General features: G+C 34.0%; 1 protein-coding gene across 5 annotated transcripts in view; it reads left to right on the top strand.

The window, feature by feature from the left end:
* The window catches only part of LOC106105802, a 34,494-nt gene extending 10,163 nt beyond the window's left edge, over positions 1-24,331 (top strand). For 2 of the 5 annotated variants that reach the window (XM_013286249.1, XM_013286250.1), the window contains exons 2-6: positions 20,112-20,493; positions 21,035-21,094; positions 22,046-22,260; positions 22,641-23,153; positions 24,014-24,331. In XM_013286249.1, the coding sequence (XP_013141703.1) occupies positions 20,286-20,493; positions 21,035-21,094; positions 22,046-22,260; positions 22,641-23,153; positions 24,014-24,286 (1,269 nt within the window). In that variant the 5' untranslated portion in view covers positions 20,112-20,285 and the 3' untranslated portion in view covers positions 24,287-24,331. Of the gene's footprint in view, positions 1-19,995; positions 20,494-21,034; positions 21,095-22,045; positions 22,261-22,640; positions 23,154-24,013 lie in introns of those variants that run through there. The other 3 variants (XM_013286251.1, XM_013286252.1, XM_013286253.1) reach the window with 3 other exon arrangements.
* Positions 24,332-25,050: the final 719 nt, after the last annotated feature.

Genomic DNA, 25,050 nt, shown 5'->3' with positions numbered 1-25,050 from the left:
TTGTTTTGTTTTTAGTGCATTTTGTTTTGTTTTTCGTGTATTTTGTTTGGAAGTCGGTTTTGTTTTTTTATTAAAAAGTTTATTTTGTTTTTTTAATATCACGCGGACGGAGTCGCGGGCGAGAGTTTCAAAGGAAAGTTTAGATTTTAAAAATGATCCATTTAATGTTTACAAAATGTTGAAATGTCGTAAAGCATATCGGATTGCGTGAAAGGTGAATATGATGAGATTAAGTCCCCTATTTAATCAATCACTTCGTTTCGATATAAAACTAAGATAAATAGATATGATAATCATATAAATTCATTAGTTACTTTAAAGGTATTATTACGAATATGCTATAAACTAATTAAAAGTTCTAAATGCGCTGCAATTCGGTATGTTAGCGACAAGTTCCACGCTTCGATAATCTTTCGTTTAGTTCGCACGCCGGGCCATTAGCGGCAAGCGCAACTTTCAGACAAGTTTTGAAACTTGTGTAGAAAGCAATTGTTGAAATTAATAAAACTATAAATACTTCGATTTGTTATATGACAATTTCTATATAAAATATATATTATGTTACTAGATTCCGTCCTTATAGAATTAACAAAGAATGTAAGTACCCCATCTGTTCTTCTAGACTATGCTCTACATCTATACCAAATTTCATCGAGATCCGTTCAGCAGTTTAGGCTACAAACTCTAACAAACATCCGTCTATCCATTCTTTTGCATTTATAATATTAGTAACTACGATGACTAATTGTGTTTGGATAAAGATAAACATAAGAAAAGCACCTTGGAAATTTACATGATGCTGAAAAACGATCTAAATTTCTAGCATTACATTACTTTACGTGTATTAATTTGAATTCTATTTAATTCTGCAAATAACAGTAATATATTCTTCTTTTTGTTGACATCAATTTTACTGATTCATTGTATTTTGATTGACATTTTATAGTAAAACAATATACCGAAGTCTCCAGTGCGGCGCCGTGGGAACTGTTGTTATTGCTGTGGAACATGCAATATAGAAATTAATTACATTTCTGAGTAATATCTTATTAATAATACGGGTTTGTGGGTCAGTTAACTTATTAAAGCATCTAGAAGTGCGAAAGTTAACTACTTTGTAAGTTAGATTTTACTATCGTCTTAGTTTGCTTTGTCATTAATGTGTACAACTTTGTGTCTTTTAGAATTTTAATAAAGTCTTCCTAAATTGTTGTTTATAATTCCACTAGCTGTTGCTCGCGACTTTGCCCGCGTGAAATTAAGAAAAGAATACAAAATAAAGCCTATGTTAGCCACTGATAACGTAGCTTTTTAATGGTGAAAGAATTTTTGAAATCGGCCTAGTAGTTTTTACGTGAATTACATACAAAAATACAAATCTTGCCTCTTTATAATATTATTCATTGAATAATAATTTTAAAATTGGTTGAACTTTTCTTTATTAACTCATGTGACAATTTAAGTTTTATATCATGCTTCCTAGTTGACTCGACTATTTAATAATTCTGCAGCTACCACTACGAAGTTTTTTATAATAAGAGTCTACGGTGTAGCAACAATTGTAGCTGTACAGAATTCAGAACACGTCCGGCAATAAATCGTAGAGCTAGAAAAATAATTCTTTCTTGTAATGACTCATTTTGCCCTTATTAAGGTTAAAGCATAACATCGATATTGTTTACAATGGTTAACTACCTATTGGAGATTATATAGGCTTTGCCACAAATGTGCGATTGTCGATTGTTTCGCAGCCAATTCAACTGTTTAGTTGCACAACTAAAAATCGAGTAGTGCACCTCCATATACGCTCATAGGAATCAAAGCGTTTGGTCTCGCTTTTTAGTAAGAACTAGCTGTTCCCGTGCGGCTTCATCCGCATGAAATTATGAAAATTTTATATTATTGTTTACATTAGTCAAATTATCGATAGCAAATATCAAAATGACATGTCACGACCAACTTTGGCAACCTTGCTTTCTTGATGTTGGCAGCAACTTATGGTCTCTTTCCCACATTAGGGTTATTATTCAAAATATTTACCCCCTAAGGTAATAGCGTAAAAATATATAGCCTAAAGCGGGACGTAAGTGTACGGCTTTTTGTAACAAAAATAATTATTCAAAAATATGATGTAATTGCTGACATCTTAGGCAACAAAGAAGTGTGTGTTTACGCTTTATTATAATAGTATAGATTAAGAAAAAAGGTTCCGTGTTTCTTTTTGTGATGATTTATCAAGAGTTTTTTATATTTGCTTTTAGTGTAGTTATTGTTGACGTTGTTATTTTGGCGTGTCGCCAGAATACATTTAGGGAGCTTAAGAGTATTCCGTGATGTAAGTACTGCGAAAGTGAAATTGTACAAAAACAATAGTTTTGTTTCCATTAGTTTGCAAAATTGTTGCAAAATTTTCAGAAATTTTAAAAGAAAGTCTATATGGATGGATGTTTGTTAGAGTTTGTAGCCTAAACGGTTGAACAGATTTCGATGAAATTTGGTATAGATGTAGAGGATAGTCTGGAAGAACACATAGGCTACTCACTCTTATTTTTTAATTTTACACGGACGTAGTCGCGGGCGATAGCTAGTATAAAAATATTTTAAATTACAAAGTATTAAAAGATTTTTAAATAGTTTACAAAGTTTATTGTTAATTTTTTTGTATTGCAACAAAACGCACTACAGCATAGTAAGTAAGTAAGTAAGTATAGTTACATTACTTGTAAATGTATATTTACATATAAATAAGTTTTCTAAATCGCTGTGAGTATCTCGGAGACATATTATCTACACATAATGTAATCAGTTGGCGCTGGACCAAAACTAGAGCGAGTCTTCGTAGAAAATATTCACTTTTTTTCTTTATTTTACTACGATTATTACCAAGATATAAATACTCGACGTTGATTCTATAAGACATTCTATCTATACGTTTAATAAAATTGGAGTGTCTGTAATATCCGAAAAAAATAATTCAGATTCCGGTAAGATGATGTATTTTCGTTGCTGATAACAAAAATCGCATTTAAAAATGTCTTGTCTGTCTGTATGCCCGCAAGCCGCGTTTGTGTGATAAACTCCGAAACGGCTGAACCCATTTCGACCGGACTGTCACTGAAGGGTAGCTGACAGACGGGCGTATTATAGGCTACTTTTTTGTCTTCATATTGCGTGGAAGAAGTCGCGGGCAACGGTTAGTTTAAAATAAACATAATTAGGGTGCTGTAGTTATATACTAATGTATAACGGTAATCCGTGGGTTCCCACTGCACTACGATGGTATGAAAACAAAAATTTTACTAATGTTTAGACAGACCCGTGGCCAGTATTTTAGCGATACTTAGGTGACGTATCTAGGCACCCGTTTTTTAATCATATTTGGTAGGTTCTAAACCCCCTAGTTTATTAAGACTGTTATTTGTTGACTTTGTTTCTGTCCCAATTAATAAGCGGTCCTATGCTCTACACTTTTGCCGATACTGCCCATCTCTATTACCATACAATTAATATTTATCTTCTTAACTCTATGGAGCGTACACCGAAGCGATCTAAGAGCTCGGTGGCCTCTCAATCCCGTAATAATAACGAAGTAACAGCTCCTGCCGAGGCTCCTGAGAGAGACCTCGAGCTTAGTTACTCATAAACGAGATTTAGGCTAAGCGCCATCTGCGCTTGACCACCTCAAGCACTTTGAATCTAAATGCCTTCAAGGCAAATAGTGGCCAGTCACAAAGAAATCTTAACTTTGAAAGTTTTTGTAACATAAAACTATTCGTTGTTCGGTCGATATGAATTGTAAGTAGATTATGGTACGTTTTAGTACAATTTGTAGTCGAGCTAGCCGTGACCGAATTATGAAAAAACATAACTCGGACTCTTTCAACTCTACGCTTTGTGAAATGTATTATTTCTGAGCTTTATTACAGTTGTAATAAAATGGACCAGTATTTACTAAGTTATATTATGTCTGTACTAGCTGTCGCCCGCAGCTCTGTCTGCGTAGAATTAAAAAAAAACAAAAGTGAGTAGCCTATGTGTTCTTCCAGACTATCTTCTATGTCTATGTCAAATTTCATCGAAATCCGTTGTGATGGATGTTTGTTAGAGGATACAAACTCTAACAAACATCCATCCATCCATCCATCTAAACTTTTGCAATTATAATATTAGTATGAAGTATGATATGATTAATAAATTAGATTTTGAGAATTCTCACGTGTGAGGTTTTTTAAGTAATTTTCTTTGACGTTCATATTTCTGTCTTTTTTTTTTTTTTTAATAAAATTTTTGTTAGTTAGTGATATTTAACCTTTAATTCTAAGGAGTTTTGTAGCAAAAAACTCTTTTTAATCACATTTTTGGATATAAAAAATTAATGAGGTGATGTGAATGAAATACATTTTTTAAAATTAGTTGTACGTCACTGAACACTATCGAGTTATGGGTAAAAGGTTAAGAAAGAATCCCAATTTATATCTATAGATATATTCCTTTTTGTAGTAAATGCTAGTTTTTTAACAATGAATTTGCAAAATTCGAAAGACGATAGCAGACGAAGTGCTTGTTCGAACAACTGACTACAATAGACGAATGAAAAATGGTCGCGGTATCAATATTAGAGTAATTTATCATGAAAATAATCGACGTTTCAAATAAATTATTAAAGATGAATTTAACCCTAATGCTCTGGGTTCAAACTCAAGAATATTCTTAATCAGAATTGTTGTAATTTACGATAACTATTTCTTAGAGTTATTTCAATTTTCAGTCGTGAACTTTTTCTGGAAATTAGAGGAATAAATTAAAAAAGAATATGGTACGTAATGTTACAATTTATCGAATAAGTGGCAATCGAAGTATTAAAAGGATTATTAGCATTCCTTTAAGTAAAAAAATGTAACAATTTGAGGTTATGTATAGTTTAGTTCACAAGAGGAGTATAAATATTTGTTCAGGCAGAGCTTAGTGTCTATGGTAATAAAAAAAAACAAACTGTCATGATGACATTACACACGTCAGAAGGAACTAGTTGTACCGTTGATGTAATATTTTAGTAAAATAAAGGAATTATTAGCAAACAAAAACAATCTTTTGGCTTGAAACTTCTACACTTAGTCAAAATTACCCCAACGCGAATAGTAGTATTCAATATATATTGAACATGTAATTTTATACAGTCTGTGCAATCTTAGATTTTTTAACATGGCAACACTTTCATATTAATTCATTTCCTTTTCCAGCATTTTGCTTCTTGTTTATCTTTCTTCTTGTTCATTTTGAGCTAAATTATTTAACTACGTCGTAGTCTTTGACTCCAAAAATCAAACAAAAAAATGGGACCCACCTGCAAGCATTACCTTTCGGATAAAAAATGAATTATCAAAATCGGTCCACTAGTGGCGGAGTTATGCCGTAACACACATAAAAAAAAACGTGCAGACGAATTGAGTACCTCCTTCTTTTGGGAAGTCGGTCAAAAAGAAATAAATATCTAAAATATAAAACTCTTTCATTTAATGAATAATTAGAAAATTATTTTTCCTGATTTACAAATCTGGCGACAGATTTAAAATGTTAATAAAGTATTTAATTTAAAATGTTTCCCACAGGCTTGTTACGTAGCAAGGAAATTAGAGCCACATGCGACAAGTGCTTGATTAATGTTGACAGTTAATACTGGAAAGAGTATAATTTTAGGGAAACTGTGTTCAAAAACACACAGCGCCATCTATGCGGGAGTAATTAAAACGAGAAATCCTAATGTTCGTTATTAGCCAAAGGAATATAAACTTTAAAATAATATGCGTTGAAAATATAATAGAAATCCAAGGCAATACGATGGAATTCAAAGAATACCACAATTCTGTGGATTGGAATCCCAGGTGACTTGTACTAGATTAGAACGAGAGCTTCTTTATAGCTGGTTTAAAATTTTGCACTGAAATATTGTTTTTCAAATTTCAAATTCTATTTGTTTTTACGACAATATTATATTTCTTCTCAGTTTTACAAAGACTAGCTTTTACCCGCGACTCCGTCCGAATTAACTCCGAATTAAAAAAAAGAAAGTAGCCTATGTACTCTTCCAGATTATGTACTGCATCTATGCCAAATTTTATCTAGATCCGTTTAGCCGTTTACGCTACAAACTCCAACAAACATCCATCCATCTAAACTTTTGCATTTATAATATTAGTATGATTATTACATAAATGTCTTTTTAATGAATTTTCAAAATAACGTCGATAAAAGGGTGTTAGAAAGAATTGGTGAGTTGCATTTTGGCAATCCAATGCCCCTTTACTTTATCTTTACGATAAGTTTTAAGTAAAATTGTTCAAAACGAAATCCATAAAACTCCATGTTACTTTTACCACAGTTATAAAAGTGTAGTGCCGCGGTCCATAAAGTTGTAGAGTCGATTGACTTGAAATAGCAACAAAGTTAGGATTCACAGACCGAAAAACTAACGAACAAAGTATAGCAAAAATGTTACTCAGCCCTCCAATAATAATACAAAAGTTTTCTTAAAAGTAAAAATTAACGTTTCGATAAATAATTGGAAAAAGATCTTCTATTAATAAGTTAAAAATAATAATCATCATCATCATCACCAGCTCACTATACGTCCCCACCGACGGTAACAGTACGACGTACAGTTAAGGTGACTAAGCCATAGTCAACCACGCTGGCCAAGTGCGGGTTGGTTGACTTCACACATATCTTTGAATTTCTTCACCGATATGTGCAGGCATCACTATGTTTTTCTTCACCGTAGGAACGTCGGGTAAATTATGTACATATGAAAATTCGAAAAATCGAAAGTCACATTGATACATGGCGGGATTCGAACCCAAGACCTGTACATTACATGTCAAGTGCCTTAACAACTGAGCCACCGACGCCCGAAAAATAATAATAAATACAATAAAAAATGCAATTCTTAAAGCTCATTTAAACAAGCTATCACTACAAGACATTAGCCTATGTTTTACTGGACAATGAACTGGGTTGAAGTGGTATATTGTGTCTAAATTGTTTTCGCTGTCTGTCGTTTCTAAGCAGAATCCAGTCTAGCAACATAAAGATGTTCTAAAGAACGGTGGTCTAAAGAGATGTCAGTCCTAAAAGCACTTTACCTTAAGATAACTAATCTTTATTTACCAAAAGTTAGATATGTGTAAGTTTGAACTGGTGTAAAAGTGTTCGGAACAAAGCAAGTCCAAAGTTATCCTTTACTTGGACCTTAGATTAATGGGAACAAGAAAGTTACGACTCGGCATTAGACGGCTTTAGGAGATAAATGGTATCTACAAGTTTTCTGCAATAGATGAAATTATACACTTTTAGTGTATTCATAACTTAGATAGTGCTTGTTTTATAGTAAACTAGCTGTTCGCGTGCGGCTTCATCCGCATGAAATTATGAAAATTTTATTTTATTGTTTACATTTGTCAAATTATCAATAGCAAATGTCAAAATTACATGACGATGACAAACCATGGCAACATTGCTTCTTTGAAGTTGGCAGCAACTTATGGTTTCTTTCCCACATTGGGGTTTTTCCAAAATATTTACCTCCTAAGTCTAATGGCGTGAAAATATATAGCCTAAAGTATGATGTAAGTGTAGGACTTTTTATTAAAAAAAATATTCAAAAATATGCTGTAATTGCTGACATCTTAGGCAACAAAGAAGTGTGTGTTTACGCTTTATTATAATAGTATAGAGTATATATTATACTATTTTTCGACAAAGGCCTCCTCTAACACTTTCCAGGAGGTCGTTGTCTAAAGACAAGCTGTTTCTTTGGAGTAGTAAGTATCCGATTGCCGATAAGTAGATAATAAGTGGACAATTACTTTTATGATTATGAATACTAATTATTTTATTTTACTATTTGTTTTTAATATTTAAATTTTCTTTATTTTAACCTTTGGTTTGTTTTAGTTTTCATTATGATTGTCGCATAGATTCTTCCTAAATATGAGATAGCATGTTATTGTAAATTCAAAACATTACTTTAATTAAGGAGCAGCAATAAAAGCTTATTTTATTTATGTTATTTTTTTATAGTTCGTTTAGTTTTCTTAAATCATCTTGGAAAATTATATTATCGTCAAATTGCATCTAAACGAATTCTTTTACAAGACGGCTTGTTTTCTTCGATTAAATTTCGAAACTGTGTAAACATGTCTTATTAGCACATTTTTATAGTATTAAGTAACAAGCAAGTAGAGACCGGAATTCGCTGAAAGAGCAAAGCGACCGTTACCTATAGACATCCGCATTTTTAAACAAAATATGGTCACAAAATTATTTTCAATATCCTGAAAGCTTATCTATTAAAATAACAGTAGTTCATATAGCAATGCAATCACGATTGTTATCCGGATATCGTACACACCCGGGTGTAATTAACGAGCGCCGGATATCCGGCCGGACACCACCTTTGTGTTTATAATACCGCGCGGGAATTATCTTTTTAATCGCCGTTCTAAACATGCAACCAATAATATTATACTAAAACTAACAATTATTTTGTAAAACACTGAAATTAAATATGACGTATATTAATGAAGTTAATTGATCAATTTATTATTAAACGAGTGTTGCCCGCTACTTCGTCCGCGTGGTATTAGAAAACAAACGAACGTTATATAAATTATAAAAAGCTACGTATCCCTCGGGACCCGGGTTCTCGGGGACGAAGCTTATCCCATGTGTACTCCAGACTTTGTTTTATATCTGTGCCAAATTTCAATAAGATATGTTGAACCGTTGCAGAATGATCGAGTAAACATTAAAAAACTAAATTAATGAATCCCACGGGAACCGTAACTATTCCCGGGATAAAAAGAAGCCTATGTGTTCTTCCAGACTATGCTCTAAACCTGTGCCAAATTTCATGGAGATCCGTTCAGCCGTTTAGGCTACAAACGCTAACAAACATCCATTCATCTAAACTTTCGCATTTATAATATTAGTAAGATTATAGAATAAAAACTCAATAATAGTTATTTATAACTTTGTTTTCCAATTCGATTTGTGTCACTCTCAAGGTGTGCGCGGTAAATAATACATACATTTTTTAAATCGTCTCAATATATCCTGGCGATGTGCCAATTATCTGCGTCAGGGAAATGCCACAAGCTGGACAACGACTTTCCAACGTCCTCATAAACTGCCACAGATAATGAACACTTAAATATAAAAAGAACATTCAATCTGTTATGTTTATTATCTTTTTATAGATATTAAAATAGACGTTTGTTAAAAGTTTTAATAGCTTTTCACGAGACTCGAAATACATCTTTAATTTAATTAATTAAAAAAAAAACTACTAACTTTTTTTAATAAAACGATACAACGCTAAAGTAGCGGCACAACACTAATATCGACATGCATGTCCCGTCCCTATGACATCTGTCAATGTCATTCAGAAGTATGGACTAGCTGTTGCTCGCGATTTCGTCCGCGTGAAATTAAAAAATAATAAAAATGTTATGTTAAATGCCTATGTTATTCACAGACAAATTACCTTTCTAATGGTGAAATAAATTTTGAAATCGGCCCAATAGTTTTTACGTGGATCAAATACAAAAAAAATAAAAATCTTCCTCTTTATAATACTAGTATAGAAGCGCGCCATTCTGTCGAATGTAGATTTACGTTGTTGTTAAAATGACATACTTTTATAAGTAAATCACAGATTAATCAACCGTACTGTGAGAAAGCCCTTGAAGGTCTAATGACCTCTATCTTAGGGTAGGGTAACCATGATTTTGATTAATAACATCGATTTAGGTCAAGGATACAGTAGTTGTAAAAATCCGCATTATCATTCCGCATTCCTTTCATGAGCATCGTAAATAATTAAAGAGTTTGAAGGACGTGCGTGCCAACAGCAGCGGACGGACAAGCCCAAACCACACGCGACCATACCTGAATATCTTTTATATTTATATCTTTACACGACTAGACAATAAACAAACATTCAAATGGAAAGTATGAAAAAATCAACAAAAACACCCTTAACATACAGTTTTTTCCTAGTTTTATAGCAAAATATTTGAAGACGTATTCACAGCGTGGTTTTAGGTCATATTTAAGGAAAACATTTGACAAATTTATATTAATAGTTAAAGCATATAGTAAACTAGTACGACTTAGGGTCCTTCGAAGCGAGCCTACAATATCCTCAAAGGCCGGCAACGGATCTGTAGACCCTCTGGTGTTGCGGAGGTGTGGGCGTCTTTGACCACCTCTGTGTTCCCGCCGCTCGTTTGCCCTCTTCTGTTATAAAAAAAAAATGATACAAAAGAAAATATTTGTAACTCCAAAACCTTCACACCCATAGTTAGTTACTCAAACTTAACTGAAAAAATTAAAACCGTCTGTCTAAGAAGTTTTAGGTTAAATGCCATTTGCGAAAAAGAAGAAATAACATTTTTAAGTGAGAAATGTCAAACTTTCTGCAAATATTTTTTTTATTTAAAACCTAAACACCGTCAATGTCTTGGCATCATTGACAAAAAGGTAGGCAAAAGCATCTTATCTTCAAGTATTAAAGCCATTATAAAAGTTTATTACTGTCTTATCCAGAGCAAGGTTTTTGCGTATCTGTATTTCTCTGATCAGAAACGATGCTAAAATTTATCTCGACTAGACGTTATTACGACCAGAATTGTTATGGCAGACAAAAACAACATTAAAGAGAAGGAAATAAGATTATAAACTTACAGATCTAGTTAAATTTAAGCATGTGGCTTTTTTATAACATCATTCGTTTTATAGGTTACTGGCTGTTGCTCGAGACTTCGTCCGCGTGATATTAAAAAAATAATAAAAACAGCCTATGTTACTGGCTGATAACGTAGCTTTTTAATGGTGTAAAAAAATTTAATCAGCATAGTAGTTTTTAAGTTATTTCAATACATAGAAAAATACAAATCATTCCTCTTTCTAATAGTAAAGAAGTGTAGACCTGCTCTTGGTCACGATTTTGTCCGCGCGGAGTTAAAAAAAAATTATTATCAGCCTGTGTTCAAATGATTAGCAGATTAGTTAAGTTTTGGAAATACTCACTATTACATAACATTTACGCATAGTACCCTAAAAAATATCGAAACGCATACTATTAAGAAACTACTACAGAATTTCGTTGAATCTGGAGTCAGAATAATCCAATGTCCACATTTAGGTTGACATTTAGATTGTTGGTGACATATCCATTTATTGGCCGAGTTGGCGACGTGCCTACGACTGATGACACCTGGCCAGTTTACTAACAGCTACTACAGAGATACCAATATTTGTGGCATAAAGTGTACAATGTTCATGATTGAAATCTTCTGACTAATATATATGGGAATGTTCAGATTTGGCATAGATCTAGAGGATGGTCTGGAAGAACACACAGGCTACTTACTACTACATAGATTTTTGCTACCAAACTCATCGCAAAATGAAATTAAATGTAAAAGTTATACTTTCAAAGAATTTACGTGAACTTTCCCTTTGGTCGTAAATTCGAATGAATTTACAAACTCTGAAACTTCAGCTTCTTGTTTGTTGAATGGCTATTCAAGAAACAAAATTTTCCTAGCATCAATTTGTGTCTTGTTTGGAATTTTGGATTTCATACTTTTCCTGTCAAATCTTGTAATATGGAATTCTACAATATTTCTTATTGTAAATAGATTTCTTAAAAAACAGTACACCTTGTTACAACACTAGCATACTCGCGCCTTCGTATTTGTGAAATTAAAATAGTAAAACAGAGCTAATGTTGCTTACTGATGACAGCTTTTTAATGGTGCAAAAATGTTTGAAATCGGTCTAGGTTTTGAGTTATTTCAATACATATAAAAATACAAATCTTATCTCTTTATAATATTAGTATCGATTACCCTACTGTCAGTCGGGCAAAAATTAAGAACCAAAGAATCCGCATTTAACTAACAAAGCCCCAGTTACATAAATAGTTAGCAATCAAAACAAAAAGCGATCGCGTGACCCTACCGTGTTGACTGACCCATCCCTAAATGTTTCTACTATCCATAAATTACAAACAAGCTTTTATATTTGTTTACTTTTCAAAAAACACATCATAAAACAAAGCTATCAAACATTCAAGGTCACAGACTATAGAGATACAAAAAAATAATATTTCGTCGAATAAAAAATATTCAAGAAATTACTGACCCTTTAACAGATAAAGAAATGTGTACGTTTTTTAAAAATGCATTGAAATAAATGTAGATTGATAACAAATTCCAATCTTAAACGTTTTTTGTAAGATACTGAAATTGCTCGTATGAAAGTATCAAAGATAATTGAAAAGATTATTTCCAAAGTCGAGCATCCAATTCGTTTCGAAGAGGATTTATGTTTCATCTAAACGTATAGATGCATACAAATTCTAATATCGATTCCCTTTCAATACAAACGAATCGTATCGAAAATATTCGATGTAAGGTGTACTAATCTATGATTTGATCAAAGATTATTCTATAGATGTTTGCCTCTGGATTTTTGATAACATGTAGGTAAAAATCTACATTCTTACGGTTTACAGCCATAAAGCGTTTTTATCCTTTAGTACTAAAACATTTTACTAATATTACAAATGCGAAAGTTTAGATGGATGGATGTTTGTTACAGTTTGTTGCCTAAACGGTAGAACGTATTTCAATGAAATTTGGTGTAGATGTAGAGGACAGACTTGAAGAAAGCATAGGCTACCCATTTTTGTTTTTTTTTTTAATCGAAAGATTAATTTCAATATTTACAAGTTCTTTTAAAGGCTGGAAGTGTTATTTTATTCGTATCGATAATCTACTTAGGTATAAAATGCAATTTATTATAGCACTACCAATTGTTGAATATACTTTCTTCGTGGATCAGACGAGTCACGTCGTACACGTGCTTGGCTATAGTCCGGTATCCTTTGTGCTAAATATTTAAACTCTTTAACAGTCTAATTCCAACTCTAACTACTATTGAAGTGTAAAATAGCTTATTTTTTTTATTTCTTTACTAGCTGTTCCCATGCGACTTCATCCACATAGAAAGAGAAATATTTCATTTCATTGTTTACATTTGTCAAATTATCAATAGCATGTCAAAATGACATGACATGACAAAACTTGGCAATCTTGCTCTTTCCGACATCAGGGTTTTTATCCAAAATATTTACCCCTAACTTTAACGGCGTGAAAATATATAGCGTAAAGCGTGACGTGAGTGTAGGGCTTTTTATTAAAAAAATAATTATTCAAAAATAAGCTGTAATTGCTGACATCTCACGCCACAAAGTAGTGTGTGTTTACGCTTTATTATAATAGTATAGATTTCCAAAATGTAATACATAAATAAGACATAAGTCATACCAGCCAAACCACTTACGTGGTTTATAGGCGCCGCGCCTATTAATCATTTCTACATATTAGCAAGAAAATCACAATAAAATAAAGAAAAACATAGTATACAAATCAAATGAACAACAAAAAATGTAACTAAAAAAATCTTAACTTTTATTTTTTTATAAAATAAGGTGGCAAACGAGCAAACGGCCACCTGAAATCGCCAAAATGGCGAAGTGACCGCTGCCCATAGACATCCGTAATTGCAGATGCGTTGCCTACCCTTATCAGACGGAGGAGGATACGCACATAAAGAGGATATTTCCCCTTCTTATGCATCTCCTCCACTGTCAAATCCACTTCCTCTTCCCATCCTCTTTTTATAAGAAAAGGGTGGTAAAGAGAAAGGGACTTAAATTAGGCCTCCGGCACCACACTCATCAGACGAAACACGGAATTGTTTCCATTTCACGCCTGTCTTCTATGTGGTTGTGGTATTACACCGGGCGTGCCGGCTACAGTACTAAGATGTTAAAGCGGGCACTACCACTGTTGTTAACTGTTATTTTTTAACAATATTTATATGAAATGATGAAAAAATTAAATATGAACATTTATCTTAACAGATACAATACTTTTAACTTTTTATAAAAACATTCTTCTCTTAGATTCTCATCGTAAAATAACTAATAAAGTTTTCACATACATAAAACGATATCTAACGCCATTAAAACTTAGCAATTGAATTACAGCAAAACTCAGATTGAATCTGCATATAAAGGAAGGAAAGCAGATTACAAAGTTCCATATAATCAATCAATCTCTACCTTTATATTTGAATTTTAAGTCTACATATCCGAAATCCATTAAATCTATATCTATACTATTATAATAAAGCTAAACACACTTCTTTGTTGCCTAAGATGTCAGCAAACTCAGCATGTTTGCGAATAACTCTTTTTTTAATTAAAAGCCCTACACTTACGACACGCTTTAGGCTTTATATTTTCACGCCGTTAAACTTAGGGGTAAATATTTTGGATAAAAACCCTAATGTGGGAAAGAGACCATAAGTTGTTGCCAACATCAAGGAAGCAAGGTTGCCATGATTTGACATCATGTCATGTTATTTTGACATTTGCAATTGATAATTTGACAAATGTGAACAAAAAAATGAAATTTTTATAATTTCATGCGGATGAAGTCGCATGGGAACAGCTAGTATTACATAAAATAATAAATAAAGGACCGTATTTATTTACTTTCTTAGTAAAAAAGCAAGTAAACATTTGTAACAAGCATTTCCTTGACCGTAATGAGGATACAAGCGCAGGGATTGAAGGAGCGTCCTACATTCAAACTAGGATTATAAAAACTGTTCCTTGCGAACTCAAGGATGCATCTCATTATAGTTTCAAAGTTTTTCAAAGGAAAATACAGCACTTTTGTTAATTCTTTTTACTTATCTGTGGTCGTATTTTGTTTAAAACTATTCGTTTCTTTAGAAATTGCGTACATCTTTGACTAAAACTATATCGAAATTGGTGTGCGATTGTCGATTGTTTCGCTGCCAATTCACTTGTTTAGTTGCATAGTTAAAAATCGAGTAGTGTGACCTTCATATAAGCTTATAGGAATCAAACCGCGACTAAATGTGCGATAATTTATTCAAAGATGTGCACACGCTCTGAACGTGAAGAATTCTGCAGTTTGATAACATTATAAAAACTTTGAAACTATAATGATACTTAAATGATAATTAAATGATACTTATCTGTCTCCTTTTTAGTTTTATTTAGTGTATAGGTTTCGTTACTATAAGGTACACTTATATAAATACATGTTTATACTACTGAATATTAATTAATTGAAAAGCTAAGATTTGAATTTGTAGATTATGTCATTTTTGTTCGTAGAAGGGAATTGCAACAGATTGTTTTGTATATATTTTTAAACTTTTATTTCTTATAAAGGAACTTACATTACTTACATTTTGACCCGCAACAGATACCATAGATTATGTAACAAATAACTCTATTCTTAATAATTGAATGTTGCCCTTTTTTAACAATTTTAAAACTCGAACAAAAAACTAATAAATTCCTTTCTGTATGAAATAAACAACGTATGTTAAATACTCATTAACTCTCACGTGTGATATCAACATTAAATAATTTTGATCGAAAAATCTATTTACATATTCAAAATATTCCTAATGTAAGAATCACACGCAAGGTTTGTGTAGAGCCTTAAACTCATAAATCACTTTCACATCGAATATATTTGATAGACTATTAAAATGTTGACGACAGATTCTAATTTAATATACTTAAGAGCATTATTATGGTACTCTTTTGCCATGTTCAATAATAATCGAATGAAAATGGAATTAAGATGTGATTTTTAAAATTTAAGGTCGTAATAACACGGAATGTATTAGAAAAAGAACTTACAATGAAAAGTGTACTAAATAGATGTAGTTGTGACCCGTGGATTAAAAACCTCGTTATTTTACTTCTTTTTAATTTTTTTTTAACAATTTATCTCAAAAAACATCTTTTCCTCTTCACGTCGTTCATCTTGACTGCCATCTAGTTAATAAAATGTCAAACATCGAAAATAAAATTAGTATTTTTTTTTTATAACATAAGGTGGCAAACGAGCAAGCGGCCACCTGAATCCGCCAAAATGGTGAAGCGACGGCTGCCCATAGACATCCGCAATTGCAGACGCTTGACCCTTATCCAACGGAGGAGGAGACGCACATAAAGAGGATATTTCCCCTTCCTATGCATCTCCTCCATCGTCAAATTCACTTCCCCTTCCCATCCTCTCTTTATTAGAAAAGGGTGGTATAGAGAAAGGGACTTAAATTAGGCCTCCGGCACCACACTCATCAGACGAAACACGGAATTGCTTCCATTTCACGCCTGTCTTCTGTGTGGTCGTGGTATTACACCGGGCGTGCCGGCCCTGCAGTGCTAAGATGTTAAAGCGGGCACTACCACTGTTAAAATAATAATAATAAATAAAATAAATAACCTCCTTAACATTCTTAGATTACTAAAACCGATAAGCGTTTTATTTTTAAGACTATTGAGATTTATAATATTAAAGTAAATAATATACCTTTACAAACGTATTTCCAGTATCTAAATGTCAACGTTCTTTAGTATGGGAACTTTACACAATATGGACGTAGACGTCTTTATAAATATTCTACACCCTGCCTTGAGTCAGGACTGTTTGCGTATAAAATTGTAGTCTAGTTTTAGCCTAGACAATACCTAGGTATTGTATGTAAGGGGCACAGTTTTCTTTTGTCGCGTTTTGCATACTTCATTAAATCTTAGAAATGTTTTCAATTTATCCTTTTGTTATTTAACTGAAATCTACCTATTCTTTATAACTGTGTATATATTTTGTAATAAATTGTGTTGTAAGACGAATTCACTGCAGACACAAGAAAAGAAAAAAATCTAAACTGACATATTTTCGTTACAACGGTCACTATTTTAAAATTACTATATGTCGCTTCAAAAATTTATTGTATGTATACACAATAAAGACTGTCAAACTTTATAAAACAAAAGCTTTTCTAATAAAAAATTCAATACAAAATAATCATACTAATATTATAAATGCGAAAGTTTAGATGGATGGATGTTTGTTAGAGTTTGTAGCCTAAACGGCTGAACGGATTTCTATTAAATTTAGTGTGGATTTAGAGGAAATTCTGGAAGAACACATAGGGTACTTACTTTTGTTTTTGTTAATTCCACACGGACGGAGTCGCGGGAGAAAGCTAGTTGAATCTAAAAGAGTAACTTCTCCAACACTAAATTAGTACGTCGTCCGAACTAATTGGTAACTGTTTTAATTAAGTCGATTTGTAGCTTTCCAAATCGGTTTCAGATATTAAATGTAATCCAATCCAAACTATTAGACAGTTTCGTAATTGAACCCTCTGTTAACTGTCTGTCACAGTTAAGTTATTGTTAACTATTACGTGGTGACCTTGTTAACAAGCTGACAATATTAACATACACAATGCCGAATAGTAGACACTAGAGCGTCGGTGGCTCAGTGGTTTAAGCACTTGACTTGTAATCTACACGTCTTGTGTTCGAATCCCGCCAAGTACCAATGTGATTTTCGATTTTTCGAATTTTCATATGTACATAATTTACCCGACGTTCTTACGGTGAAGGAAAACATCGTGATGCCTGCCATATCGGCAAGGAAATTCAAAGATATGTGTGAAGTCAACCAACCCGCACTTGGCCAGCGTGGTTGACTATGGCCTAGTCACCCTTTACTTAGGATAGGCTCCACCTCGGTGGGGACGTATAGTGAGCTGGTGATCGAAGACACTAGCTGTTGTATAGCCTATGTGTTCTTACAAACTATCCTCTACATCTATGCTACATTTCATCGTAGTCCGTTCAGCAGTTATGGTTACAGACTCAATTAAATCTTTCTTCTAAAATAACCTACGTTTATGAACGGTAGTTATGTTCCTTTTATATGAATTTTATAATGCTATATAGGAATAATCCTAATAAAATATTCAAAAAACTTTGTGGGTAGTTCGCACTATGTTTGTATTTTAGTCGATTTAATATTGTACCTAAATTAGGCATTTGCCTAGGTCACATGAACCTACGAGTCACTAAACTGCTAAACATATCCGAACGTCTCGTTTTATCCGAAGACGTCTGTAAATGATGACTTATTTAGCAAAACTCGACTCACATTCTGTTGTCATAGTAGTGCGAACACTTATATCATAGCTACGAAATTACTCAATACTTAAGTAAATTACTAGCATAGTGAAAACTTGGTATTAGTGATGTTTGCAATAAATATAGGAAATAAAACCTGGGGGTAAATTCATTACTAAAATGTTACAGTGGCTTACGTGCCGGCTTCCTAAATCAACAGTTTACGAGTTTCCCACTGGGAGAATTCGGCTTGGGGCTTTTTAGTCCATATCATAAGATGAAGCGATTTCGTCCTTAAGATAAAAGAAACTTAATACTATCTCGAATATATCGCTATCTCTTATAACCTACACCCCTAAATGAATGTTCAATTACAGAGAAACGGCTGTAGTACATTACATAATCGACCCGCACTTATCTACTTGTGTGTACAGCCCTAAGAAATTACCTACGCTCCTTAGGGATTTCAGCTTAGGTACTAAACATAATTCTGCAACTTTAATATTTATTTCGCCTCATACATATTTAAAATTTGCTTTTCGTCTGATTATTAATTGGTTCATAACTTACTAAAACTGCAAAAGGAGGGTTTCCTTTATTCTTTAGATTCCAATCTTATCTTACTAATATTATAAATATAAAAGTTGGGATGGATGTTTGTTAGAGTTTGTAGCCCCAACTAAAATTTGGCCCACATATAGGCTATTTGTTTTGTATTTATTTCATTCGGAGTTGCGGGCGAAAGCTAGTATATTACGCAGTTCAAAACAAACTCATTAACATTTTAATTTCGGAATATCTCATTCGTATTTTTCATGCCACTATGATTATTTGTTAATATCACAGTTAAAATATTCGCTACAAGTATTTTCTAGTATGGCAACAGTTTTACTGGCATCAAAACCGTTTTACTTTATGGAAATAAAATGTTTTAACGAACGTTTTAAAGCTTCACTTATTCAGTATGAAAGCAGCATTCGTTACTGCGTGTTTCTCCCCTCCACCCATCCTTTTCGCGATTCACCTATTTTTTCTCATTGCAAACCTCGTAACATGTTTTAAATCCAATTACATTAAAAAGGTAAAAGTTTTTAGAAGTAAAACAAACCTTAGTAGGAAGTAAAAAAATAACAAACCGTTTAGAGAATCCGTATTCCGTATCTAGAGAATGCTTGGCGCCTTTTTAAATTATACAATAGTAACGATCATGCAAACTTGCTATCAATTTTTATCAGGCACACTTCATTAACCACTACTTGAACCAAAAACTTATGTAAAACCCTATTTAGTACAAAGAAGTAGGCCAAATCTTGCCATTTACGTGGTAAAAGGCGGTAGGTAATGAGGCGGAAAAATAAGCTGCCGTTCCAAAGTTCTTGCAACTAACATTTGTGATGATTGGGCCTTATCGGTTAATGCCAAATAATTGCGGTCATCTTAAGGTTATAAAATAAAGCTATCCAATACCTTAGAAAAAAGTCATAACTATTTTATTTTCGGAAACATTTTCAAGAAAATGCCTCATTAGTTCAACACAAAATACACAATAATATTTATCTATGTCAATCTTTTCTATACGACAGATGTCTGGTTCACTTAACTACTCCATCTATATTTCAAAGAAGTAATCGATTTTTCTAATATTGTACATTCTCGCTCCAAGGCTTATGTTGACGACATAACTGATTCTTTACAGAAAATATTATATTTTACTTATATTCAATCATAATACACTTAAAAAATAATGTTAGAAGCGCATTTATATTTTTATAAGCTGCTCGGGAATAAAATCAAAAAACAAAATGGCGGAAAAAGTACAATCAGCTGACCATGTTATGGTAATGACCCAGATCTATTTAGCTTGGAATGACAATTATGTTTATTGTTTTTATCATATTGCATCAATTAAAACTAAGATTAATACTAAATACAGTGTAAATTAGTTCTTTATTTCTAAGACTAAATAATGTATTTTAGTAGCCAATATTTTAAAAAATTAGTTACAAACTTTACCACAAAGTTAGATGGCGTCGCGAGCGCATTAAACCGGGTGCAGCGGACCGTAATTCTAAAAGTGGACACACTGAACTTATCCACTAATTAGCGTTAGACTAAATATTAGACAGTGAGAGTGAAATAGAAAACATAGGATTATACAAGTGCGAGTGAAAAGGAACTTCGGCAAGCTTCCAAAATGAATTTGATGTTTCGCAAGAACTTCAGCGGTGAGAAGGCGAGTAGTGGCGGAGGTGGGGGCGGGGGTAAAGCGCGGGGGGCGCTGGGGGCAGGCAGGAACGCGAAGCGGCGCGAGCGCAGCGATAGGTTCTGTATGGAGGAGCATCACTATAGGACTCATCTGTTCTTCTCCGCGCCGAGGACAAGCGCGCAATATACTGATTCAGGTAACTACGTGATGTTTGTGAATAACACGACAGTTGTGGCAAGAAACAACTAGATACAATAAAATGCAGTTGTGTATAACAAAGATAATATAGAAAAGAATGTATTGTGCACTGTTTTGTTGTTTGTAACAAATAGATTATCTCTTTCGCTGGCAATTTTATATAACGTCTATGAATTTTGCAATTATTCCCCCAAAGTGATTTGATGGCTATGTTTTTGTTTTTGGGATCACAATTACTGGAATTGTCTATAAAATAAGCGTTGATGTTGCCATTAGACGACCTGCTCGCAAATTTCCACATAAAATGAAAAAAATAATTCTGTTTTAAAAAAATAGTTTTTATATATGACGTCAAACACTTATCTTTAAAGTCAAGTGTGAAACTATTAATATCTCTTCCAGACGGATGTTTTAACTGGCGTGTCTATAAATTAACTCAAAACCACACAAATACATCACACTTATTTGAACAAATCCTTGATGACTTTTTCTTTGTACAATTTGGAATATTAATCGAAGTAGCCGATGTTTTGTTCTAGGTTATCGAGAATCTATTGGATCAGGATGGCAAGGTACACTAAAGAGTTTTAGTACCCAAAGTAAGTGGGTGATTGTCTAAAGGTTTTGATAAATAACACCCAGTACAAGTTTACAAAACAACGCTACTGGATTCAAATTTTAATCATTCTATTTCATACGAGCTCTAAAAGTATAAAAACCCATTTATGAGGTTCTATTTCGCATAATTTGGAACATGCTCTATTTCTTTTTATTTGACAAAAAAAGTTTTAATATCTACATCCCTATTTCTCTGTTCTCTTGTTTAAAACTCTTGTTTACGTCGTATTAACCTTGTGGTAACATCTACAGTTAATTTACACGAAATAACTTTGCTAATAGCCATGTATAAAATGTGCGTGCTAAGAAACAACACGCCACATACATTTTATCGCTCTACGAAACAAAATACTATGAATACGATCTTGAACCCTATATGAATGATCATAGCTGTATTTTAACCTTGAGACAACTCAGTCTTGAGATGGTAATTTATAAATTGCGTACAGAAAACAACTTATAAAATAAATAACCACAAATATGTCGGCAAATTGGATAGATACATGGATACTGTTTATCAAAAAGTTGCCGTCGACTATAATCCGTATTCTGTGTGAATTATTAAACAGTGAATAAACAAAACTTGTTTGTTTTCATGTGAGTTTATTATTGTAATGTTTATTAGTGATTGTCTTAATTACCCGTGGAGAAGAGGACACCCTAGGAGCATGACATACCTTTTCTTCATCTGATGACAATAATGAAATTTCATGGGACACCACTGCCAGTAACAAATGTCGTATATTTAAATGTCTTACCGGAAAATCAATCACTTCCCTTAAGCTCTGTAATTGTTATATCCTCGAATTGTCTTAATGGGGCATAACCGAATGTGTCTTAGCTTCACACACACGATAGTTCCAACGTCGCCTAATCAGTGTTCTACGTGTCAACTGCGAGTTTCTTCTAAGTCAGTTGTGTTTCTGTTACAGAGCGATGTGGTCCAGTGCTGGGCGGGGGCTCGGGGCCAGATACGGAGCCCCCGCAGCCGCTGGTGACGCGGGAGCCGGGGGTATCGTTGCTACGCTGGGAGCGACCCACGTCGGAGCACCGCCGCGCGGCGCCCGTCTCACTCGCCACGCTAGAGAAAGACTGCTTCGTTATACCAGCACACGCTCTTGACAGATTCCTGCCTGACGGTGTACCGGTATGTACCTTTATTTGAGAGAATATATTCTACATGCTTAAAAGAACAGGACCATAAAATCTTCATTAGCTCATATCTATTACAAAACCTGCAGATCTCACGTCACGAGGAACGCACCTTCTTGACTCTACATTCTAAGCATGACATCTTTAAAGAATTTAAATACTAGCTTTTGTCCGCGACTCCGTCCGCGTGGAATTAAAAAAACAAAAGTGAGTAGCCTATGTATTCTTCCAGATTATCTTTTACATCTGTACTAAATTTCATCGAAATCCGTTCAGCAGTTTACGCTGCAAACTCTAACAAACATCCATCCATCTAAATTTTCGCATTTATAATATTAGTATGATTGTATATTAATGTTAAATTATATTTTTCAGCTGCCAGTCCCTCCCCCTACACCGGAGAAGGGCATAACAACAAAAACAACACAAAATTCCCTCAGCATCTTAGAAATAGCGGACCCGAAGTTATGCATATTAGCACATTTGATGAGTCCCTTGGAACCTATAGAACCTATTTTAGAATCTCCACTAGCTAAACCTTTAATTAAACAGAAAATGGCCGCGGGAGAGTTACTCAGTGATATTGCTCAAGCGAATACCGCCGTCGGAGGAATGCTACTAGCCAATATGGAGAAGAATTCAGAGTTCCCTTTCATATCTTATTACGTTATAAACACAACACAAACGGATCCATTGTTATTTTATAATAACCTAAGAGGTGCATCATTGAGTAAATTCGACCCGAAGACGATCAGATACTCAGCTGCGCATACGTTAGATTTGTACAGCGAAGTTGCGATGATCTGTCGACCGCCTTTCAACGATTTAGCCGGTGGTCCAAAGAAGTCACACACACCAACAACCGGCTTTATTATTAGCGTGTACAAGGTGAGAAATAAACAGCTGTATTTCGTTTAATTATTCACAGGTGAACGGAACAATGCGACATTTAAATCAAATGCGATATTTAAACTAAATAAATACTTAAGCCCTTTTCCAATTCTGGCTGATAGAGACTCAGATAAAAATGACGTCACTGATAAGGTAACAATATCCGATATTTCCATCGCATGTTTTACATATTGGATTGCTATCAGACAATTTACAATTTGGTAAGACAGACCCTGAAGGTAGAATAACATCAGTAGGGACAGGTCTGAGAGATAGATGGATTGCTTTAGATGACTAAGTACCAGTGATTACCGGTATAACGATTGATACATCTAATTGAAGGATAACAACATAATGCATCTGCTCATAGATACACATTTGAGTAGGTTAAGGAGAGGAAGATGTCTCATCATCACCAGTTCTCTTCGTGCCCAACTAATGGGCTCGGAGTCTACCCTAAGTTAGGAGTGACTCGGCCATAGTCAAACACACTGGCCTACTCCGTGTTGGTTGACTTCACATATATCCTTGAATTTCTTCGCCGTAATGTGCCGGCATCACGATGTTTTCGTTCACTGTAAGAACGTCGGGTAAATTTTGTACATACTAGCTTTCGCGCTCGACTCCATACGCTTGGCATTTAAAAAAAAACAAAAGTGACTAGCCTATGTTTTCTTCCAGACTATCATTTACATTTGTACTGAATTCCATTGAAATCCGTTCAGCCGTTTAGGCTACAAACTCTAATAAATATCCATTCATCTAAACGCACTTTATAATATTATTAAGAAGTAAGATGTAATTCGAAAATCGAATATTAAGATGTGAGACGGTATAATGATGTTTTTACGTTTCAGGTGTTCGAAGGCGACGACGGTGAACGATTCGAAAGGAACTGGTTGTATTGGACTGGGGCGAGGATGTTGTATAGACATTTACCTCACACTGTCGGCATGAGGAAGATCGCATTGCACAAGTCTGTTGCAGCGCACGGCGATAAAATGTACTTGTTGGTCTGCGAGTGTGCCAACTTGTTGGACGATTTGTCGGGCGCGGCGATGATAGTGACGGCGCTACGAGCTCGCTTGTGCGGCTACACCGGGCTCTACAAACCCATACAAACTTTCTAGCAGAGGGCTCAAGGCCACGGCCTTGATTAGTCCCTTTAAAGTCCTTTATAGTCCCTTTCTCTTAACACCCTTTTCATATGTAAGGAAATCTAAGGAAAGGATGGGAAGGGATTTGACGGCGGAGACGCTTAGGAAGGGAAAATATCCTCTTAATGTGCGTCTCCTCCGTCCATTAGGGTAGGCGACGCATCTGCAATTGCGGATGCGGGCAGCGGTCGCTCCGCCATTTTGGCGGATTCAGGTGGTCGCTTGCTCGTTTGTCAAAAAAAAAGTTAACTTTTCCGGATTTCTAAAATCCCCAACAGATGGAGTTGTTTTCTTATACACGTTTGAAGTAATGCAATAATTTATTATGTAAGTTCTATTAAACACTATTCGAGAATTTTTAAATTAAATTAGATAATTAGCTGTGGATTTGCTTATAAAACGAACATTGCCGATTATTGCCAATCGAATAATAGTTAAGTCGTAATGCGAATGTTGCTTTGTTAATGTTTTTAAGGTAACTTTATAAGATTACTGGTGTTTGGACCAACAACGCTTTACCACTTGGTCAACATCAGCACAAGTTGTGAGAAATGGACCAAAGAACTAATTATAGAATAATACGATTGTCCACAAAGGTCGTGCTAAAAATATCCTTTTAGGTAAATAAAAATGTATTATAACATTGTCTTGAAGTTTTATCTCTCAAATATTTCTGCATACACTGATGTGCCAAAACGCGCATTGTAGAAAAAAAAGCGCCAAATTGGTTGCGAAAC

This window comes from Papilio polytes, unplaced genomic scaffold, assembly GCF_000836215.1.
Source record: "Papilio polytes unplaced genomic scaffold, Ppol_1.0 DF822733.1, whole genome shotgun sequence".
Taxonomy (NCBI): domain Eukaryota; kingdom Metazoa; phylum Arthropoda; class Insecta; order Lepidoptera; family Papilionidae; genus Papilio; species Papilio polytes.
Note: the sequence above shows the minus strand (reverse complement) of the source record. Positions and strands in the feature narration are given on the sequence as shown.